Below are 18,244 nucleotides of genomic sequence, written 5' to 3'. Positions count from 1 at the left end.
TCCTGGAGAGAGAATCTTTAGTTTGCTTGGGACAGACTGGATTGCCCCGCTCATCTCGACCCCTGACAAAGCCCAGAAACAAGTGGAATGTTTGAGTGATTTGAGAATGAAAGCCAATTTGTGACATTGTGAAATACCTAAAAAGTATTGAAAAGAAAACATGGCAATGAAAGGTTTAGAGAAATCATGAGGATGGATCGAGATATAATTGAGGAGATAGAGAAAATACAACTGATTGGGTACAGACATGTGCAAAGGATGGAGGAGGAAAGGTTACCAAGGAAGACTATGAAATGGCAAACCAAAACAAAGAAGGAAGAGAGGGAGACCGAGACCGGGATGGAACGACAGAATTATAAGAACCACGATAGAGTGGAAACTACCTCCGGAAAGATGGGAAAATAGAGAAGAATGGAAGAAAATATTAGGCACTGGAAGACCGAAGTAACGGTCAAGAAACGGAAGAAGAATATGACTTCTTTTTCTTTTTCCAAGAGCTTATGCAATTTATTTTGAGGTAATGTCTGTCTGCCTCGGATGACCGTACAAATTGATTTTATTATGGTTCATCTTTGAAGGTATGGTGAACTTTCGAGTACGTAACGGCGAATTTCTTCACCACTTCAGAAACTGCCAACTGCTCTAGATCTTGTGCCATAGCAGACAAAAAGCGCTTCCACACAAATTATATGTAACATATTGTGTTTGTTGAAATAGATCAATTTGACGCTTTGTCTGTTCCAAACTTAATGAATAAGTAGATGTCTGTAACACTTTAAAGGATATTATGTGACAGTAGCTCTGTCCAGATCTTTTATATTTAAACTTATGTTGACAGGTCTGATCTTGAACTTCAGTTGAAGTGTTTCCACCATGAAGATCGGCAGATGAACACCAACTGGCCGGCAAGCGTCCAAGTATCTGTTAATGCGACGCCGCTCAGTATCGATCGCGGGGAAAACAAAACATCACACAAACCCCTTTATCTGAAGGAGGTGTGCCAACCTGGTCGAAACACCATCCAAATCACTGTTTCAGCTTGTTGCTGTGTAAGTATACTTCGCTAAAAAACCGCTTGAAAAGAACAGAAGAGTTTTAGATAGTGCGCATAACTCTTAATAATTATCTCTTCCATATAGTCTCACCTGTTTGTGTTGCAACTGGTACATCGACCGAGCGTGAGAAGTGTTCTGCAAGGTCTGTTGAGGAAACGCTTGCTCACTGCTGACCACTGCATCTCGAAAATCAAGCGAAACTTCAGTAACACGGCTTCGTCGGGCGGAAGCATGGGCACGGACAGAGACGGTGTCGAGCAAACGGCGCTCAAGGTATCCTCTCTTCATATCCACTCTTGGCCACTACTATTATTACTTGTTTTGATTATACAATAAGTAATTTCTTGACGTGTCTCCCCTTTGTAAAATACATTTTATGTCAGTGGGATTGATACTGGAAAGATAAAACTTTTTAGTTGTTTTATCTGCATATATGTTGCACTTTTTTTTGCCAAACTGAACACGTGAACTGTGTGAATGTATTTTGATTATTCCAAATTTTAAATTTTAAAATAATGTCGCATTGACATACCACCTCATTGAAAATTTTTTACCGTGATATTTGTTACATTGATGTTAAACAGGTTTGATACACAAATTTAATGCAGAGTTAGAAATAAAATATAATCTGTTGTAATAAAAATAGGAGTACAGTATTTGGTTAATATTTAACTTGTTTTGTTAGAAGTATGTATAGGTTTTCTTTTTAAATTGTTCTTCAGTTATTTATGTGGTTTTTCGATATTCAGTTTTTTGAGGAATTATTCCCATAAATTACAGGCTGCTTCAACCCCAATTCCATCCATTTTACTCTTCATGATAAATATTTAAGATTTCAAGGTCATTCTTACACAGTATCAGGATTTGCCACACTGAGGTTAATCTTGATTGCGCATGGTGCAGTAGAACAGGCAGTGGAAAGCAAAGACGTGGGAAATATCTTTGTGATAATGACCACTGTTCTCCACTCAGGAATAGGTGAATGATGTGCGAGTAATTAATGATGATCTGTAATTTGTGGTAACTTTGATTTGTCCAGGTATCTTTGAAATGTCCGATCACCTTCAAGAGGATTACCCTCCCTGCAAGAGGTCATGAATGTAAACACATTCAGTGTTTTGATCTTGAATCTTACCTGCAGCTTAACTGTGAACGAGGATCCTGGAGGTGTCCAGTGTGCAAGTGAGTGTTTTTTTATTTGTATTCTTGTGTTCTCTAAAAGAAAAGTGTCGTAATAATATACTGTGTTCTACCATTTGTGTATTGATGGTGTAATGTTTTATGATAAAATCATTAGAATTTGATTTATGACAATTTTTGGCTTCTTTTAATCAGAAATATTGGTACTACACTTTGAACCGACAGTGTCTCGGATTTGTTCCCACTTGTTCGGATATTCTCTCCATAACGAAGCTCTTCTGTATGCTGATGTTTAAGCTTACATAAAATGTACGTAGTAGTAATCTCTGATGTCGTTTTGTAGCAAACCTGCCCAGTTGGAAGGCCTTGAGGTTGACCAATACATGTGGGGCATTCTAAACACGCTCAACAGCTCGGAAGTTGAAGAAGTCACAATTGATTCCTCTGCCAATTGGAAACCTGCCAAGAGTTTACAGGGGATCAAGGTAATTCAATCGGAAGTTTTAAGTTCATCTCATTTTAAACTTTATTGCTCCCTATAACAATACTATCCTTCAGTTAGCGTGTCTGATGTATTACTACTCATTATTTAATATTTACATTTTTTATACTTTTCTGCATTTCATATGCAGTCATCTACATCATTTGGTTGTTAATGTAGAGTTGCCTATTTATTTATATATTTGTGGTTCAAACAACTCTGTCTATAGAATTCATAGAATCAGATGATGGGCTTGATTAACCGTTAAAAAGCTAAAGATTTTCTAAATAATATTCAAGAATGCAATCCATGCTGCAAAGAAAACACGATTCTTCACCATTACAAAGATCAGCTGGTTACCGCTGTTTAAGGAATTAATCTGTGTTTACAGTATCAGTCATATGAAACCCATGAACGTACGAAACAAAGGGTTGTAGAAGCAGGAGGGACATTTAGTTACAATTTGGTTTGAAGTCATTGGTAAAAATTGAAATAGAATGGATATGGAAGGATGCAGTCATGATCTGATATAAGGTACTATCCTAGAATGTGCTGGAGGGACTGAGTAAATCCATGAGAAACCCCAGGGTTGGCGGTGTCCAGGCCGAATGGTGTCAAGATGCTGTGGAAGTCTGGAAATGATTCATCTTGTGCTCATCAGTTAGCATCCTAGGCACCCACCATGCACACAACTTGTGATACTTGAGAACCTCCGTGACAATAGTATGTGCGGATCCGATACTGACATCCAATTCCCTAGCCAGAGCATCTAAAGAAATGCGCCAGTTTCCACGAATAATGGCATCAGCGCTACCCACCTTCTCATCAGTGCTGGGACGACCGGAGCGTCAGTCATCACGGATTGATGCTCGCCCATTTTTAAACGCGTCTATCCACTCGTACACTCTTCTCTCGTCAATGCTGGCATCTCCATACTGTTGCAGCATTCTTCAATGAATTTCACGAGGCTTCACACCCTCCGACCACAAAAATCTGATGATTGCTTGCTGCTCCTCTATGGTGGAAACAGCTAAGGGCGCTGCCATTTTGTATATGCATCCCTTCCAATTAAGAACGCCATGTCATCTATTGGGCGATGTCAAAACCTTTTCTAAGAATGTATCTTCCCTGCGCGGGAGTTTGAAATGCCTGGGGTTTTCGCTTCATGAAATATTGTCAATTTGCTGTTACTTTTTGAAACGCCCTTGTAAATAGGAGTGCTGACCGCTGTCTGCAACATTCAGCCTTAGTGTCACAGTAACGTAAACCTTAAAATATGTTCGTACATTTGAGGTGTTGAAATCTTTATTATGCATGACTTGGTAGAATATAATAAATTAAAATAATTAGCTATGCTCATGGTTAACTGTTTCAGGGCACTTAAACTGATGTATCTCCTAGCGTTCGAAGTGGTTTATAAAATAATTAATGGTCGATTTAAATTGTTTTAGACGGAGGATGACAGTGATTCATGCGGAGCGAAACGTCTGAACAAGGCAATGTCTCCGGGCAGCATGACTCTTCCCACTATGAACAACTGGGATATGAACCAAGCCATGTCGCCATACATTCCCCCTGACATGAACAGTAAGTAGGATTGATTTCTGCGGATGTTACGCTCATGCGGATGTTTCGGAAGTACAGCAGCAGTATCACTTACTGCTGTTCGCTCACATTGCCATCAACCAATCAGTTTTAAAAACAGCCATATTACATGTCATCTTAGTTTAGTACTGTATTCTTTATCCAGTTCCATCATTTTTTTTTCACCCTTCGCCATTGTTTTCTTCCTCCTCTTCCATGTCTTCAGAGTTACCAACTTTTTCATAACTGTGGTATTTATTTATGGGAAATTACTTTTTTTATATATAGCTTCGGTGGTTCTTAAGGCACACTTACCCGGTGTCCTACGTGAGCGATTAAGTGCGAGCGGTGCGATTTGCGTGGGTGAAGCGGAAATATCAAACTGGCTGTTTGTATGGCGCTGTCCTAGGTTACAGCGAATCAGTCAAGAGAGTAAAGCGGCCGGATTCCGAGATCAAATATTTTGATATTTTCGCGCGAGTCGCTGCGCTGGCCAGTAAGGCACATATGCAAGAAAGCTCTGACCGTGCAGTACAGGGAAGGTGCATGCGCAAGAAGGCCGTGTGCTTCTATTGCAGTCTCTCACGTAGGACACTACAAGCGATTCCCCGCTTCATATGACACCCCATGCTGCTTATGCAGCTCGCTTGTTATCGCTTACGTAGGACATTGCCTTATGGTAGCTCATGGTTCATAACTTTGAATCATTTTTATGCCTCTTTTGCTTGCACAGTGAGGTTAGAATTGTTTATATACTACATTCTGAAAACATCAACTTGTTGAAAGCTTAAATTGTTTAGTAACTGTCGGTCTATATTTGTTACCCAGTTTCAAGATGGCCTTTGTTCTTAACTGTACAATTTGAAGAGGGGGTGGATTTGTTTAAATACTTTTCATAATTAATCATAAATACATAACTTTTCATGTTTTCTCTTCCGTGTAAATTTACAGGCATTGCGAGTGGTTCCATGATGAACAGTGGCCCACCCCCCTACAGTGCCAGTGGGATGGGGCGAGGCAGCTCTTATGACTTCAGCACAAGCTCTAACCCAGGGAGTAATGAGTATTCTGGTGGTGGAGGTCCACTTTCGCATCTTAGTGAGTCGGTCAACTCTCTTGATCCATTAAATGCAATGGAGAAAACATTGAATGAACAGGTGAGCAAATTATGTTGTAAAATGAATCTAGTTTGCACATTGACCGGACCATGAAAATTTCACTCCCTTATAAGAAGCAGATTTGTAATTTTAAATTTGCAGGTTTTATTGAACTCGTAATTAGACTTGAGGAAACTTCAGACATTCTAATACATTTCATTTACGTTTTATGGTACACAATTGATCCATAAAGCCAAACGTCATATATATTTAAAAGTTCAGTTCCGCACAACATATCAAAGATCAAATGATTAACATTGTTTAGGGACATAATAACTGTTTATCCTGAGAATTATACCAAGCCCATAAATAAATAAATAAATGATGTTGGTAGTACCATTTGCATATATGAAATTTGACACGCTTGTGTGATGATCTTCTTCCTCTATGGCTGTCCGATCCGTATTTGGTCCATGGCCTCCTCAATTCTCCTCTTCCATTCGGTCCTCTGTTAGGTCCGTCTGTCCGAGACTTTGATCGAGGTTCCGAAACATCTTCCTTTTTATGTGCAAGGTTGTTATTCTTGCGACCAACCCCCAACCTGGAGGACGAGTGTACCTGTCTTCGTCTGATCTCTCCCCCTCGACCAACCCTACCAGTAGCTATGCTACTGCCAGCATAGCTTTTGGGGTCACTGAGGTGATTGTGTGATAATATTAAAATTATTTATATACTAACATCTTTCGCTCAGATGCCGCATACCCCACATACGCCGCACACACCACACACGCCGCACACACCCGGAGGAACGCCCGGAAGTGCTCACACACCAGGAGGAGGCAACAGCGGTCCTCCGAGCGTGCCTCCTGCCAACTCGGGTGATGGAAATGTTGGTAGCAGTGCTTCAGGTCCTGGAAGCAACAACAATAGCAACCATGGTAATACAAGTGGCAGTACTGCTAATGCAAATAACGCAACAACAGATGCACCCGACATCCCATCTGACCTTAATTTTGATCCTGCGGCTGTTATTGATGGTGAAGGCCAAGGTCAAGAGGGGCTTAATGTGAGTATTCTGTAATGTGTACTGCAGTCTTAAGTTATGGATTAAAATTTTGTTTTTAAAATTAAAATTCCTCAATATATTTTTAAAATTAAAATTCCTCAATATATTATTTTGTTTTCTATCTCTTAATATCCATTTAGTCTTTATAATATTATTTAATTTACAGGCCGATTATAAAAAACCACTACAAACATTTCACCCACGCAAGATCACGCTATACGCGACATACATTTACGAAACAACATTGAATGTGATAACAAAGTACAATTGATCTAGAAGAAGGATTGCATTAGAATATTACATTTAAATTTATATTGATTATACACCTGAAGATGGTTCATTGAAAACCGAAACATGTCGTGAAAAAGATGATGCTCTAATTGTAAATCGAACATTTCGATGAAAGAGCATCATTTTAATATATTTTAATATATTTTAAATATTAAATGTTAATTATAATAATAATATTTTAATATTTAATAAAATATTTTATTGTGATTAGACGGTTAAAATTAAACAATTATGGATTAAAATTTATCTTCTTTAACTCGTCGCTTCCAATGATCAGTTGACTTCCGATTAATGTCTGTATGATTTCTACTATGTGTCAAGAAGTTCGTAATTGTTTGCATGTTTCACTGCTCTCTTTTTTTCACTTTGTTTAAATAGTGATGCTTGGCAATTGTCGATTTGTTTGTATATAAGAGTAATAGACAGACCAAAGCAGGGTTTTGGGATTTAACAGATGTGTTTTTCATATGGAAATTCTTAACCCTTTAACTCCCGAGTTTTAACACACTTTGCGCATGGCACAACCCAGGTTTCTAATCACTCGCTGGGATTGGTCAAAATCATGCTTCTGTAGCACAAAATTCGTGTCATTCATCCATATTGAGAGGGAATTACATTTTGTGGCTGTAAACTTAATTTTTTTTTTAAGAAAGTTGGAGCAGCCTCGTTGTTGTCGTCTTCATTTCCTCTCTATCTGTTTCGTCACTTTCGGCATTGCTTTCGACAGTATCGTGGATGGCTAAGTGATAATCGCTGTCTTCATAAAAGGCGCATTATCATTACTTAAAATATCTAAAATCTCATCTTCAGTGATGCTACGTTTACTACTCGAAGCCTTCTTGACAGCGGACAGCTGTCAAGAAAATATAACGATCACACGATAACATCGATATCTCGAGTGCAGCGATCGATAGAATTGTCTGCTGTATGTAGAACAATTGTCAGATATTCCATCTAGTGGTAAACTATCAAACTACATCGCCAGAATATACTCGGGCGTGGGACACGATGAGAAATATAAATTCCGAGCTAACTCGGGGTTGGGATGTAAAGGGTTAAGGGGCATACATCTTACGTTAAGAATTAAAAAAACTGCATTTTCCTGTTTCAGCTGCTGCCTGACAATGTGGTGGATCCCATGGAGTTGCTGTCCTACCTGGACCCGCCCGATTTGGCGACTCCTCCGTCTAGTGGTGCCAGTAGCAATGGCAACAATGGTACACCAGGAAACACCACCAGTGATGACATTCTTGCACTCTTTGAGTGACTCTAAAGTGTACAAAGCTCCTCTTCCCCAATGTTCCTTTTATATTTTAAGTTTAGGCAATGGTGAAACTACAGACAAATTTTAAAGACGGGCTACGTTTTACTGTGCAATGTACGCAACTTTGCGAATTTGTACAAAGAATTATTGTGCGACGTTCCTCATCTCCATAAGTTAAATGTGACTGTATTTAAAATCGCTGGAATGACTATTCTAAACGAGACTGCACTCAATGCCGTGAGGGCTCTTGACAGATTTACCAGCGTTCCTATAAGTTATGATGGTGCAACATGCCAACACCAATGATAAGAACTATTATCACAATTAGATTAATATTTTAAAAACTTTACCCTGTCGTTCCTTAAACAGAAAACTGTTCCAAATTCAAGGTGCACATAAAAAAATGTTCACCACTTTTTGCGCCGACGTTAGTAATAAATTTGTATCGTGCAAAAGTAGAGAGGAAGTTACCGAACTTAAGAACATGGTTTTAGTATCATGCACTTTTTTTTTTATTTGTGAATGACTGGCTGACGTTAAAGAAAGTTGTGGCTTAATATAAGAATTTGTGTAATGGCAGTGTACCGTGTCAGAACAGCGCTGCACTGCCCTGATCTGCTGTGCGAAAGTGAATTGGTTGTGTTCATCACATTACTGGCGAAAAGAAAATGGTATGGTAACATTGAGAATGGAAGAAATGAAGGTGATGGTGTTTTGTGACTGTTCGTTCGATGCACACGACCAAAGCAGTTATCATTTTATGTATTGACGAAATGGCGTAGACATGTACTTCGGGGGTGAGCTGGATTCTACATAGTTTCAAGCAAACATCTAAAGTCTCAGAAACCTTTCTTTTCTTAATACTGTCGAAGACTTCATGTACAAAAATACAAGCCAGGAAATACACAATCCGTACAATTCGCTTGTACGGAAGTATGGGGAAAGAAAACTGAGCAAAGCTATGTACGTGTATTTATTGTACATATAGAAATACTATGGCAGACAGTAATTATTGGCGGCCAGTTTAGAATTAGTAATACTGTAATGATAAGTATATATTTTACCTGTCATCGGAACCAAACTTGTATAAATAACAACTGTATTATCTTAGTTACACATGCCACCGTACATACGAGCAAACCTGCATGACTGAATAAGAATCCAATTATGTAATGTCTCAGTGTATTACGGCTTTAAAAGTATTATTAGTGAGGTGCACAAAACCCCATCAGTATGTACGTAGACGAGCATCATACCTGCTAGTAACGGAGCGGAGAAGGCGCACGCAAAATTCTTGAATTGAATATTTATCAACATTTTAAGAAAACTTTAATTAGACATACTTGAATTAGACATGCTTGAATTAAAATGTTTTTAATAACGTAAAATGCAAATTATTTTGGATATTTACAACATTTGACGGGATTGTTCGAATGTTATCCAGGTTGAAGTTCGCAGGAACTCGGCAAGGTTTTTAAAGGGAATAGGACGGTTGTTACCGACACTCCAGCCTTGGGTACCTAGAATTGAATCTCTTTAAAAGGAGGCAGTGATGATGTGTAAGTTACGGCAATGCTCGTCTGCGTATCGTAAAACATAGGAAGCACCGCGTATGTGGTGGCAACATTTGGCAATCTATTGTGAAAAAACACACTTGTTAACTGTATGTATTTCCCATCATCTCCTATGACAAGTAGTATTGCAGTATTCTTGACATATTGTAGTCTTCTTTGAGCCAGTAGGACATGTATTAGTGTTTGTACGAGGTGAAGCGAATGAGAAGCACAGTACAAACAAATGTTATTATCTGTAAAAATATTGGATTGCCAAGGCAGTGATATTTCTTTTTCAAGTGGCATGGTACCAACCCTGCTGCCAGATGTAGTGAAAATCAAAAGAGAGTCCGCGTTGTTTTGATTTTTCAAATACGAAATTTAGTACGTAATAATTTAGTTCAAATGTAAATTAAATGAAATTCCAAATTTTAGTATTGGAATTGATTTTAGATGGTAGAACATGAAAAAAAAAAGTCATCAGTTTTGTGTTGGTGATTTGTAATCGCTGAGAATTTTAGATGTTTTAAAATCAACATCTGGTTGCAGATTCGTAGTGTTTAACAAATTAACAAGAAGAGTGATAAATTCTGGTATGGTACCGTGCTTGAGAGATAACTTCTCGTTTAAATTCTTTACTATTTTTTCCGTTTCTTTTATGAAAGTATTTTGTTTCTTACTTAGTCTCTTGCGCTGTAAATGAGAGGCCACTATGATGCATGGTAATGCAAGTGACTTTCCACTGCAGTAACTTGACATGATCCATGGCATAAATGGCGGAAAGATCAAAGTCTAGTTGATGATAGATATGAAAGACATGTTTGATAGCTGAGGACTCCTGTCAGTTTGCAAGTATGGCTGTGTTCTTGAAATAAATACAATCAAAATGCCATGGCGTGTAGTGTAGTTTATGTAAAATTTAAATGAAAAGTAAGAATGTAGGTAATGAAGATCACTGGTAGTAGATTTATCTATTGTTTGTTGTTTCTCTTGGATTTAGCCCTTTGACTCCTGAATATATCTTTGCTTACCAGCTCCTGTAGAGGGCTAGTCTAAATTATGTTCCCAATTTGAAAGACATGCTACTCACGTTTAATGAAATTCACATACATCACAGGTGTTCAATGTGAACCCCCTTGGTAAATCAGCACACATCCAGCGTGTAGTCGAGTTCCTCCGAGACACGCAGCTTATCATGATCGATTGCTGCAAGGTCTGTGGTAAGGGTGGCGCGAATATCTTTGACGAACCCCCACAGGAAAAAATCGCAGGGCGTCAGGTCCAGTGAACATGGAAATCCAGGCCACAAAAGGCTCCCCTGTCTTCGATGGCAGCCATTTTCTCTCATATCGCCTCCGGCGGCGAACAGTGTTACTACGCGGCCGCGAAGTATACCAACATAAACTTGGCGAGTTTCTCTTTCGATCGGTACCAATTCTGTGCATCTGAATTTCATTAAACGTGAGTAACGTGTTTCAAATCGGGAACATCGTTTAGACTTGCCCTGTATTTTGAAAGAAAGATTCAAATACTTGATTGTAGTCTTCTGGGTTGTCGCGTCGTGTAGTCTGGTGGTAATCTACCAGACTACACAGTGCAACAACCCAGAGGACGGAAATTTTCAGACTCACCACTGTGAAAACCTCATATCCTATATTCAAATACTTCCTGGCATTTGTCAAAAGACGTGAGGATGAGTACAGTTTATTGCTGTCCTGTCGGAAAAATGAAAGCAATGAATGTCTTACAGACGGAGATATTTTGGCTGAAACATTGTTCTTCAGTCTACACTAGTCTAGGATAATATAGGTGTAGTAGTCAAGGGGTTAAAATACTGATTTTAAATTAAAAGGAAGCAACACGCCTTTAAAAACTTAGTGGTTTCACAGTGTCACAGTAGGATACCATTAAACCTCGGCGTTCAAGTTATGCGAATAGTCTTGTACAGAAGTTTAAATACCCCATTCTCACATGATGATTGATGAAAGTGCAGTTTGATTGTTTGAAATTTTATTTTATTTCATAAGTGACTGTTTTTGATTCTGCTGTGTGATTCTTGTCTGCACAATCATGAAAGTGTAATAGAATGAGAGTAAAAAAAAATTTAATATGATTTAATAATAGATGTATTTGGTTCCCATTAAAAAAATCAGTAACACTAATTGCTAGGTCAAAATTAACTACCTTGTAGTTTTGATTGTCTACTGCCAATGTGTGTAATGTCTGTGTGTGTGTATGTGCGCATGTGCATGCGTATGATTGTTTTGTATTACAATTTGAACATATGCATTTGTACTGAATTATAAAACTTAATTACATTTTGGCAGTGGTGCAGTACTTATTTTTAACTTTGAGTCCTCAGTTTGTGTATGTTTGGAAATAAAATATTTTTGGAACAATATTTATTTATACTTTTTATAATATATGATGGTGGATCATGTCAAGATAAATGGCCTGGAGTGATACAAATTTTAAAGTATTGTAACTTGACAAAAAAAAAGTGTTTAAACTGAATCAAAGTCCATTATTTGTCAGAGCATAAAAACTGTTGGTCATTTTGTGAAATTAAAACAAATCAGAATTTTTAAATCACAGTTTGTGCCCTGTTTAATACCAAAATTCACTGCCGCTAAATGTTTTTCCAAGCAAACTACAATTTACGTGATTCGGGCATTTCCGAATACATATCAGATGACAGAAACCTCTTTCTACAAATAAAATAAAACGTATTTACAGAAATGCATATTCTCATGTTGAGCATATATGCCAAGAGTATTCATGAATACCACAAGTTTTATTTTTATTTATTGAAAGGACAATTTTGGCTTACAAACCAGAAACAGAATCGGTACTGTAATTTCCTGTATAACCTAGTGACTATTAATGATATGTCTGATGATGGTTTTTCATATGTGACTGAATAGAAATACAGCATTTATAATGAATGACCAGTAAGATCTTAAAATTCCATGACCATTTTATTGAAATTGAAATCTGCAGTGACAGTTGGACCAAACTGTTTAGTTATATTCCCACAAAAAGGCAGCTTTTTGCTTCCAAGAGTAGACCTAGCATTTCACTGTATCCGTCAATGTGTGTCATGTTTTGAGTAGCAACTAGCTAAGACTTCAGTGACAGAAAATTTCCCTTATATTATATAAATAAAAAATGCCAGTTGCAGGTTAGTTTTAGATAGGTCTTCCTTTATATACAGCGCATTACAGTATATGTTTAACTCCAATATTGTAAATAGTTTCCATTGTAGATGTATTTCTGCAAAAATGTACCATTACACTTTGAAAATGATTCCTGGAATTTTGTGTTTCAACAAAGAAAATCCTTGCAATTCAACTATCCTGTCTCTTACTGATATTGCTTAGAAATTTTGAAGAATGCTCAATTTTCCCCACCTTCTGTAATTTGGTTACCTGTATGAAAATCCCAAGCACAGATAACCACTGTCTAATCTAGCAGGCTTTTGTGAATATGATGATAATCATCCAGGTTTTAGAATAAATGGAAAAATTTTTGACTAGCTGAGCATACTTTTTTAGCTTCTCAAGAAGGAAGTGAGCTAACATTGGCGGTTAATGTTGAGCAGTATAAAATTAAAAAGGAATGTAATCAATAAGTGGTAGTTGCTTCATTCAAGAATCACAAAATGGTACAAAATTGTTTCGACTATTACGTGTGATTGAATTATTAATGTAAAACTTTGTGATTTTAACCACCTTATCCATATTTTTTTCTGTTCATTAGTTGCTACACAGAGTGATTTAATTTCTACTGGTGGGTTTGTGTTTCTTTAACAACATGTAAAAGTGAGTAATGTGGTTTACTTCATCAATCACCTTTACATCCAGAGAAAGATCTACATGCACTCATTGGAACTGCTGATAACCCCCCCCCCAAAAAAAAAAAAAAACCTGCATAGATTTGATGGTGAAGAAAAATGCTATGGGCTGGACACTTCTCTGAAAGTATATGCATCAGAATAGGTAACACTGTAGTCTGATAGATTTTGACCATTGTTTCAGAGGCACATATTGTATCCATCATCAGGGTCATTCATAAATCTGATAATGGAGGCAGTTGGCTCCCCTGAAGTGTTTGTCACAAGATGTTACCCCAGAAGACACGTCTTCTTTGTACTCATCACTGAGAACTTTGGATGTCTGTTTGCAACTGGTCTTTGTACAACATTCCATATATATGGGTTCTCTAAGTCTTCACAGAAAATGTTATTAAGGAAAATTTTTGGAAGATGTGCATTTGGGAGGCTGAGAAGGAAAAGGAAGGATGGATCTTTGGAAACCAGTTGTGAGAAAGGTGAGTAATAGTGGTACTGGACCTCTGGGTTTTGTGAGGACAAGATTTCATGTTTATTGATGTAATTTTGCTGCAGATGTACGTGTGGTAAATAAAATTTATAAATAAAGAAAAGTATCGCTTGCAGATGGCAGCATGTAATATTGAAGTTTGTGCTGCCATCTTAAAGGTTCATATGAAATCAATTGATGTATTTGTATGACTGGAAAGTTTCTGACGTTGGTACCATTGGCCGTATTTCTATTTCATGTGTTGTAGATTCTGTCTAAAATATTCACATAGATATAAAAAAGTGTGGCGAGACCAGCAGCGAGCAGGACATTGTCAGTGTGAGCTGCGATTGTGTGGTTTTGAAGTGCTGCGTTTGGGTCTGTTGGTTTGGTTTAGTCGTAGTGTGCCTGTTCGGTTGCATTTTACAAATTTAAAAAATACACTACATACGCATTTAATATTACTTAAAGCAGGAATCGAATATTTTGTGTTGTATGTTGTAAGTGTATAGAACTTTGTAGAAAATGTTTTATCTCAAATCCATAACGAAAAGTTTAGTCCCTCTGAAGCACAGTTCACAATTGGATGTGAACACATTCCTGAAAGTGTGTTCTACAGCCGTCCAACTACGAAATTCGAGATCATATGCAGATCATCAGATCCCCGAAAGATTGAAAGATGTTCCCGATGCGGCGAATCCACGATTTTTTGACATGGTGGAGTATTTTTTCCACCGTGCATGTCAAATAGCTGAAGACAAATTGGTTGAAGACATGAAGGTCCACAAGATGTCAGTGGAGGAGAGAAAGAAAAAAGTTAAAGGAATTTTGATGTTGATGCAGGGTTGTGATCATATAATCGAAGTATCGTTTCCTGTAAGGCGAGATAATGGAGATTATCAGATGATTACAGGATATCGGGCACAGCATAGCACACATAGGACACCCTGCAAAGGAGGTAATTATACAAATTTCTTGGAGAGTTGGAAGTTGATTAGTTCAGTCTGAGTATTTCTGAGAGCTAGTACATTCATTTGCTGTCTGTGTATGGGAATTAGGTGAATGTTAAATCATGTTGGTTCTCTGTTCAACTTCATCTAAATTGACCTAAATACAAAATTTTCATGACAGCAAGTGTGTTTTGCTTTCAGGAATGTATCTGATCATGTGGATGGAATGTTATGCTTTTTTTTAGCATTTTCCTTTTATAATTTCATGATCTTAGAGTATGCCAAACACAAAAGTTTGGTGAAACTCGCAATATTCAGGTTTTTTTCTAACGTGGCAGATTTGTTTATGCATGGTAATGTCTGCATTTTTTTTTCTGGAAAGAGAGGTGGTACTTTGAGGTTATATTTTGAACAAAAGTTGCACTGGTACTGTGTATGCACTGGTACTGTGTACCAGTGCAACTTACCACAAAAAAAAATCATATGAAGATCCAAATTAACTCATCATAAATACAAGGCATAAGCATGTTCTTCACTGCTAAGCACTAACCTTACTAGGTACCAGAAAGGTGTGGGACCACATTATTCAGTACTCTTCCAGGCAGCATTAAAATTTAAAATCACGGTATAAAAATTTGTTATGAAAAGAATTATGTTGGTTAAGGTGATGTAGAATTCCAAAATTTGAATGCAAATACATAAGTGACTCAATTATTTCTTGATTTCTCCACAGTCTACAAAGTTTTACACATAATTTTTGCACCTCTCTTCCATTAGGAATTTCATGTCATAAGGAGTTGGTTATGCCTATTAACTAACTAACTAACCAACTAGATGGCTTACCGAACCCGAAGGTTCATCACCGAATTAACCAAAGCCCTCCACCGGACCCTGTCCTGGGCCAACAAAATCCAGTCTCCTTCAACTCCTATCTCCCGTAGATCCCGCCTGAGATTATCCTCCCATCTACATCTAGGTCTCCCCAGCGGTCTCTTCCCCTCAGGCTTATGAATCTTTATCTTCTGTACCTCGTGTAGATCATTCTGTAAGAGTGTGGTTAGAGGTGTACTGCTGTAACAAGACACGTGGCCTCGTGTGAGCAGAAGTTAAAAATGTGTTCTGTTCATAAGTCGGACACTGCGGTTGTGTACATGAAACTGTAGACCAAGTCCAAATTTGTAGTAATTTTACCCATAGTTGGAACCTGAAAGTAAGCAGTTTTGTAGTTTTGTAGTTTTGTAGTCTTAGTATAATTTTAGGTATAAGTTTTCAAAATGTGAAGAATCAGAGATGTCTGAAATTAATTATGTGAGCCATTTTGATTAGTATTGCTTTATGCAGATATGTATTTAATTTGAAATGTTTTAAAATAAAAGTTGAGCCTATTTAATTTTTTTTTTTAATTTTATATATTTTATAAAGAATGATCTGTGATTATTATATATATACAAACAAGATAAAGTTTTTATTTCACTAATATCTCCAAATTTTGGTTATCTATTGGATTTTAAGTGAGATAGTGGTAGTTTATTTAGGCCTATGTTCTTCATTCGTGTTGGACCAAAATTGAAATGGATTAATGAATTACAGCTAAAACTTTTCATATTAAAGTATGTAAAATGTTAATTGAGCCAAGACAATTTGTTGATAATTTTGAATTGTAAAAAAAAGTGGAGATAATTTTTTACACTTCTGTTTCTGGTATTTGTTTAATCTTGCAGGTTGATGTGTTTAGTTTGATCCATGTACTTAATATTCTTTTAAAGAATAGCATCTTAAATGCTAATGACAGTGAATATGAAGGTGACTGTCTTCTGAAATGTGGCATTGTGTAGTCAGGTAGAAGTTTACCAACGTTTCAGAGGTCCTTGCTGCCTCAATCATCAGGACGCCATGATGCTACAACCCAGAAGACAACCATCTTTGACAATTTGGTTTTTATATTTTGAATAAGTGAAGAACACTTTACAATCTGTCAGGCAAATATATGGTGTTATCTATCAATGGCCTTATGAAGTACGTTTTTTGCCATATAATTCCGGAACAGATGTCATGATTTACATAAATTTGGAGTTTTTTACTGTTTCATAATTGCATACAGTTTTTAATTCCAAAATGATAGATGCTTGAAGTCAGGATACGGGTATGCTATGGTAGCTTTACCCCTGAGAAAAGTACCACGATGTACCCATTGGATAGGAGGCAGGGAGGAGAAACATTCTGCTCTGCTGGAAATCGAACCCGGATTGTCTAGCCCGTGGCGTAATCACTACACTAACAGCTGTCTCGGCTCAGTAGATGGAAGCACTTACACAGCACGGAACGTTTGTGTCCACCACAGTGATTTGGTTTTTAGCCTAGCAGCCAGCTCAGCCATTTCCCCGACCGGGACTACTATTTTCTTCTCCGCCATATCCAGACCCGGTTAGGAGGCCAACATAACCTCCAAAACAGTGGATTCTTTTCCAGGGATTAAAACGGCCGGATCGTGAATCTGATTTCACATTTCCATCTATTCCCGATGTTAAGAATACGTAGACTTTACCTTTACTGTCCAATACTCTTTTACGGCTTCATATTCTTAACACAGGGACAACTTTGCATTACATAAACCAACGTCGTCAATTCTAACCTCCAATTTTTGAGGTCCTGAATAAAAATCTCGGCCCCAAGTCTGGCATACTGATTGATGTTTTCGTTGTTTTACTCAATCCCTGAAAGAAAATGTCGGTATAAGTACCTTAAATCGGACCACCACCGTTTCCTTCCATATCCTTTCTACTAGTTCATTATTTTTCATCTCTGACTCTGAGATACAGAGTACATCACTAAATAAGCTACAAATAAATAAAATGTCTTGTGTCATACGTATTCTTAAATTGTGGGAATCTTTGTAACCTGTCATCGTATCGAGTTTTACGTGTCGTGTCGGCATGAACTGGAAACACGAATATACTTCTTATGCGCCACTCGTACCTCAGAAAATTGGCACGGCAGCCATGTTGGTGTTGCTGACTGCGAAGAACGGAAGTTACGAGCTTGGGATGCCATCCACCGATGATAATACGAGTTTATAAAAAAGGAAACATGTGCGTACAGACATGTAATTGGAAAGCAGGAAATTGTAATTATAACAACACCAGTCAGGCCGTGACTGAAACTGTGTTCTCTCTGGAGATGTTGCGATCACGTGGTAACGTTATCAATTCGTATAATTTAGTCAGTAGCAATGTGTGGATAATTTTCAAGTGTTGTTGATTATCTACTTATGGGGGGAAACGTGTGATAACCCAGTGCTCCAGAGTAATCTGTTGTATTACATTGTAACGAAACTGTAGACGATATAATAATGGATTTCCTCTTTGAGCGTGTTTTTTTTTTAAATTCTCATTATATTGTCATAGAATATTCAATAATATTATTTTCGTTAGCATTATGAATATG

The 18,244-nt window shown here is 37.5% G+C and overlaps 2 protein-coding genes and 1 long non-coding RNA gene across 7 annotated transcripts in view; 2 read left to right on the top strand and 1 right to left on the bottom strand.

The window, feature by feature from the left end:
* Positions 1–12,837, top strand: part of tna (Zinc finger MIZ domain-containing protein tonalli) — a 570,512-nt gene extending 557,675 nt beyond the window's left edge. For all 5 annotated transcript variants that reach the window (XM_087354825.1, XM_087354826.1, XM_087354828.1 and 2 more), the window contains 8 exons: positions 839–1,049; positions 1,140–1,328; positions 2,095–2,237; positions 2,539–2,680; positions 4,128–4,263; positions 5,212–5,417; positions 6,109–6,423; positions 7,826–12,837. In XM_087354825.1, coding sequence (XP_087210951.1) covers positions 839–1,049; positions 1,140–1,328; positions 2,095–2,237; positions 2,539–2,680; positions 4,128–4,263; positions 5,212–5,417; positions 6,109–6,423; positions 7,826–7,981 — 1,498 coding nt within the window. In that variant the 3' untranslated portion in view covers positions 7,982–12,837. The remainder of the gene's footprint in view (positions 1–838; positions 1,050–1,139; positions 1,329–2,094; positions 2,238–2,538; positions 2,681–4,127; positions 4,264–5,211; positions 5,418–6,108; positions 6,424–7,825) is intronic.
* A 1,303-nt stretch (positions 12,838–14,140) lies between these two features.
* The window catches only part of Gdh (glutamate dehydrogenase, mitochondrial), a 31,336-nt gene continuing 27,232 nt past the window's right edge, over positions 14,141–18,244 (top strand). The window contains exon 1 of the mRNA XM_022071949.2: positions 14,141–14,808. Coding sequence (XP_021927641.1) covers positions 14,376–14,808 — 433 coding nt within the window. The 5' untranslated portion in view covers positions 14,141–14,375. The remainder of the gene's footprint in view (positions 14,809–18,244) is intronic.
* Positions 16,713–17,965, bottom strand: LOC147872682 (uncharacterized). The gene is made up of 2 exons (XR_015536775.1): positions 17,669–17,965; positions 16,713–17,514 (listed from the first exon to the last, which is right to left on the bottom strand). It is a non-coding gene; the product is annotated as an uncharacterized LOC147872682 (long non-coding RNA).

The sequence above is a fragment of the Zootermopsis nevadensis genome, unplaced genomic scaffold (assembly GCF_977971745.1).
Source record: "Zootermopsis nevadensis isolate Lab colony 2312 unplaced genomic scaffold, Znev_1.0 Znev_ptg000024l, whole genome shotgun sequence".
NCBI lineage: Eukaryota > Metazoa > Arthropoda > Insecta > Blattodea > Termopsidae > Zootermopsis > Zootermopsis nevadensis.
This window is presented reverse-complemented; position numbering and strand designations above follow the sequence as displayed.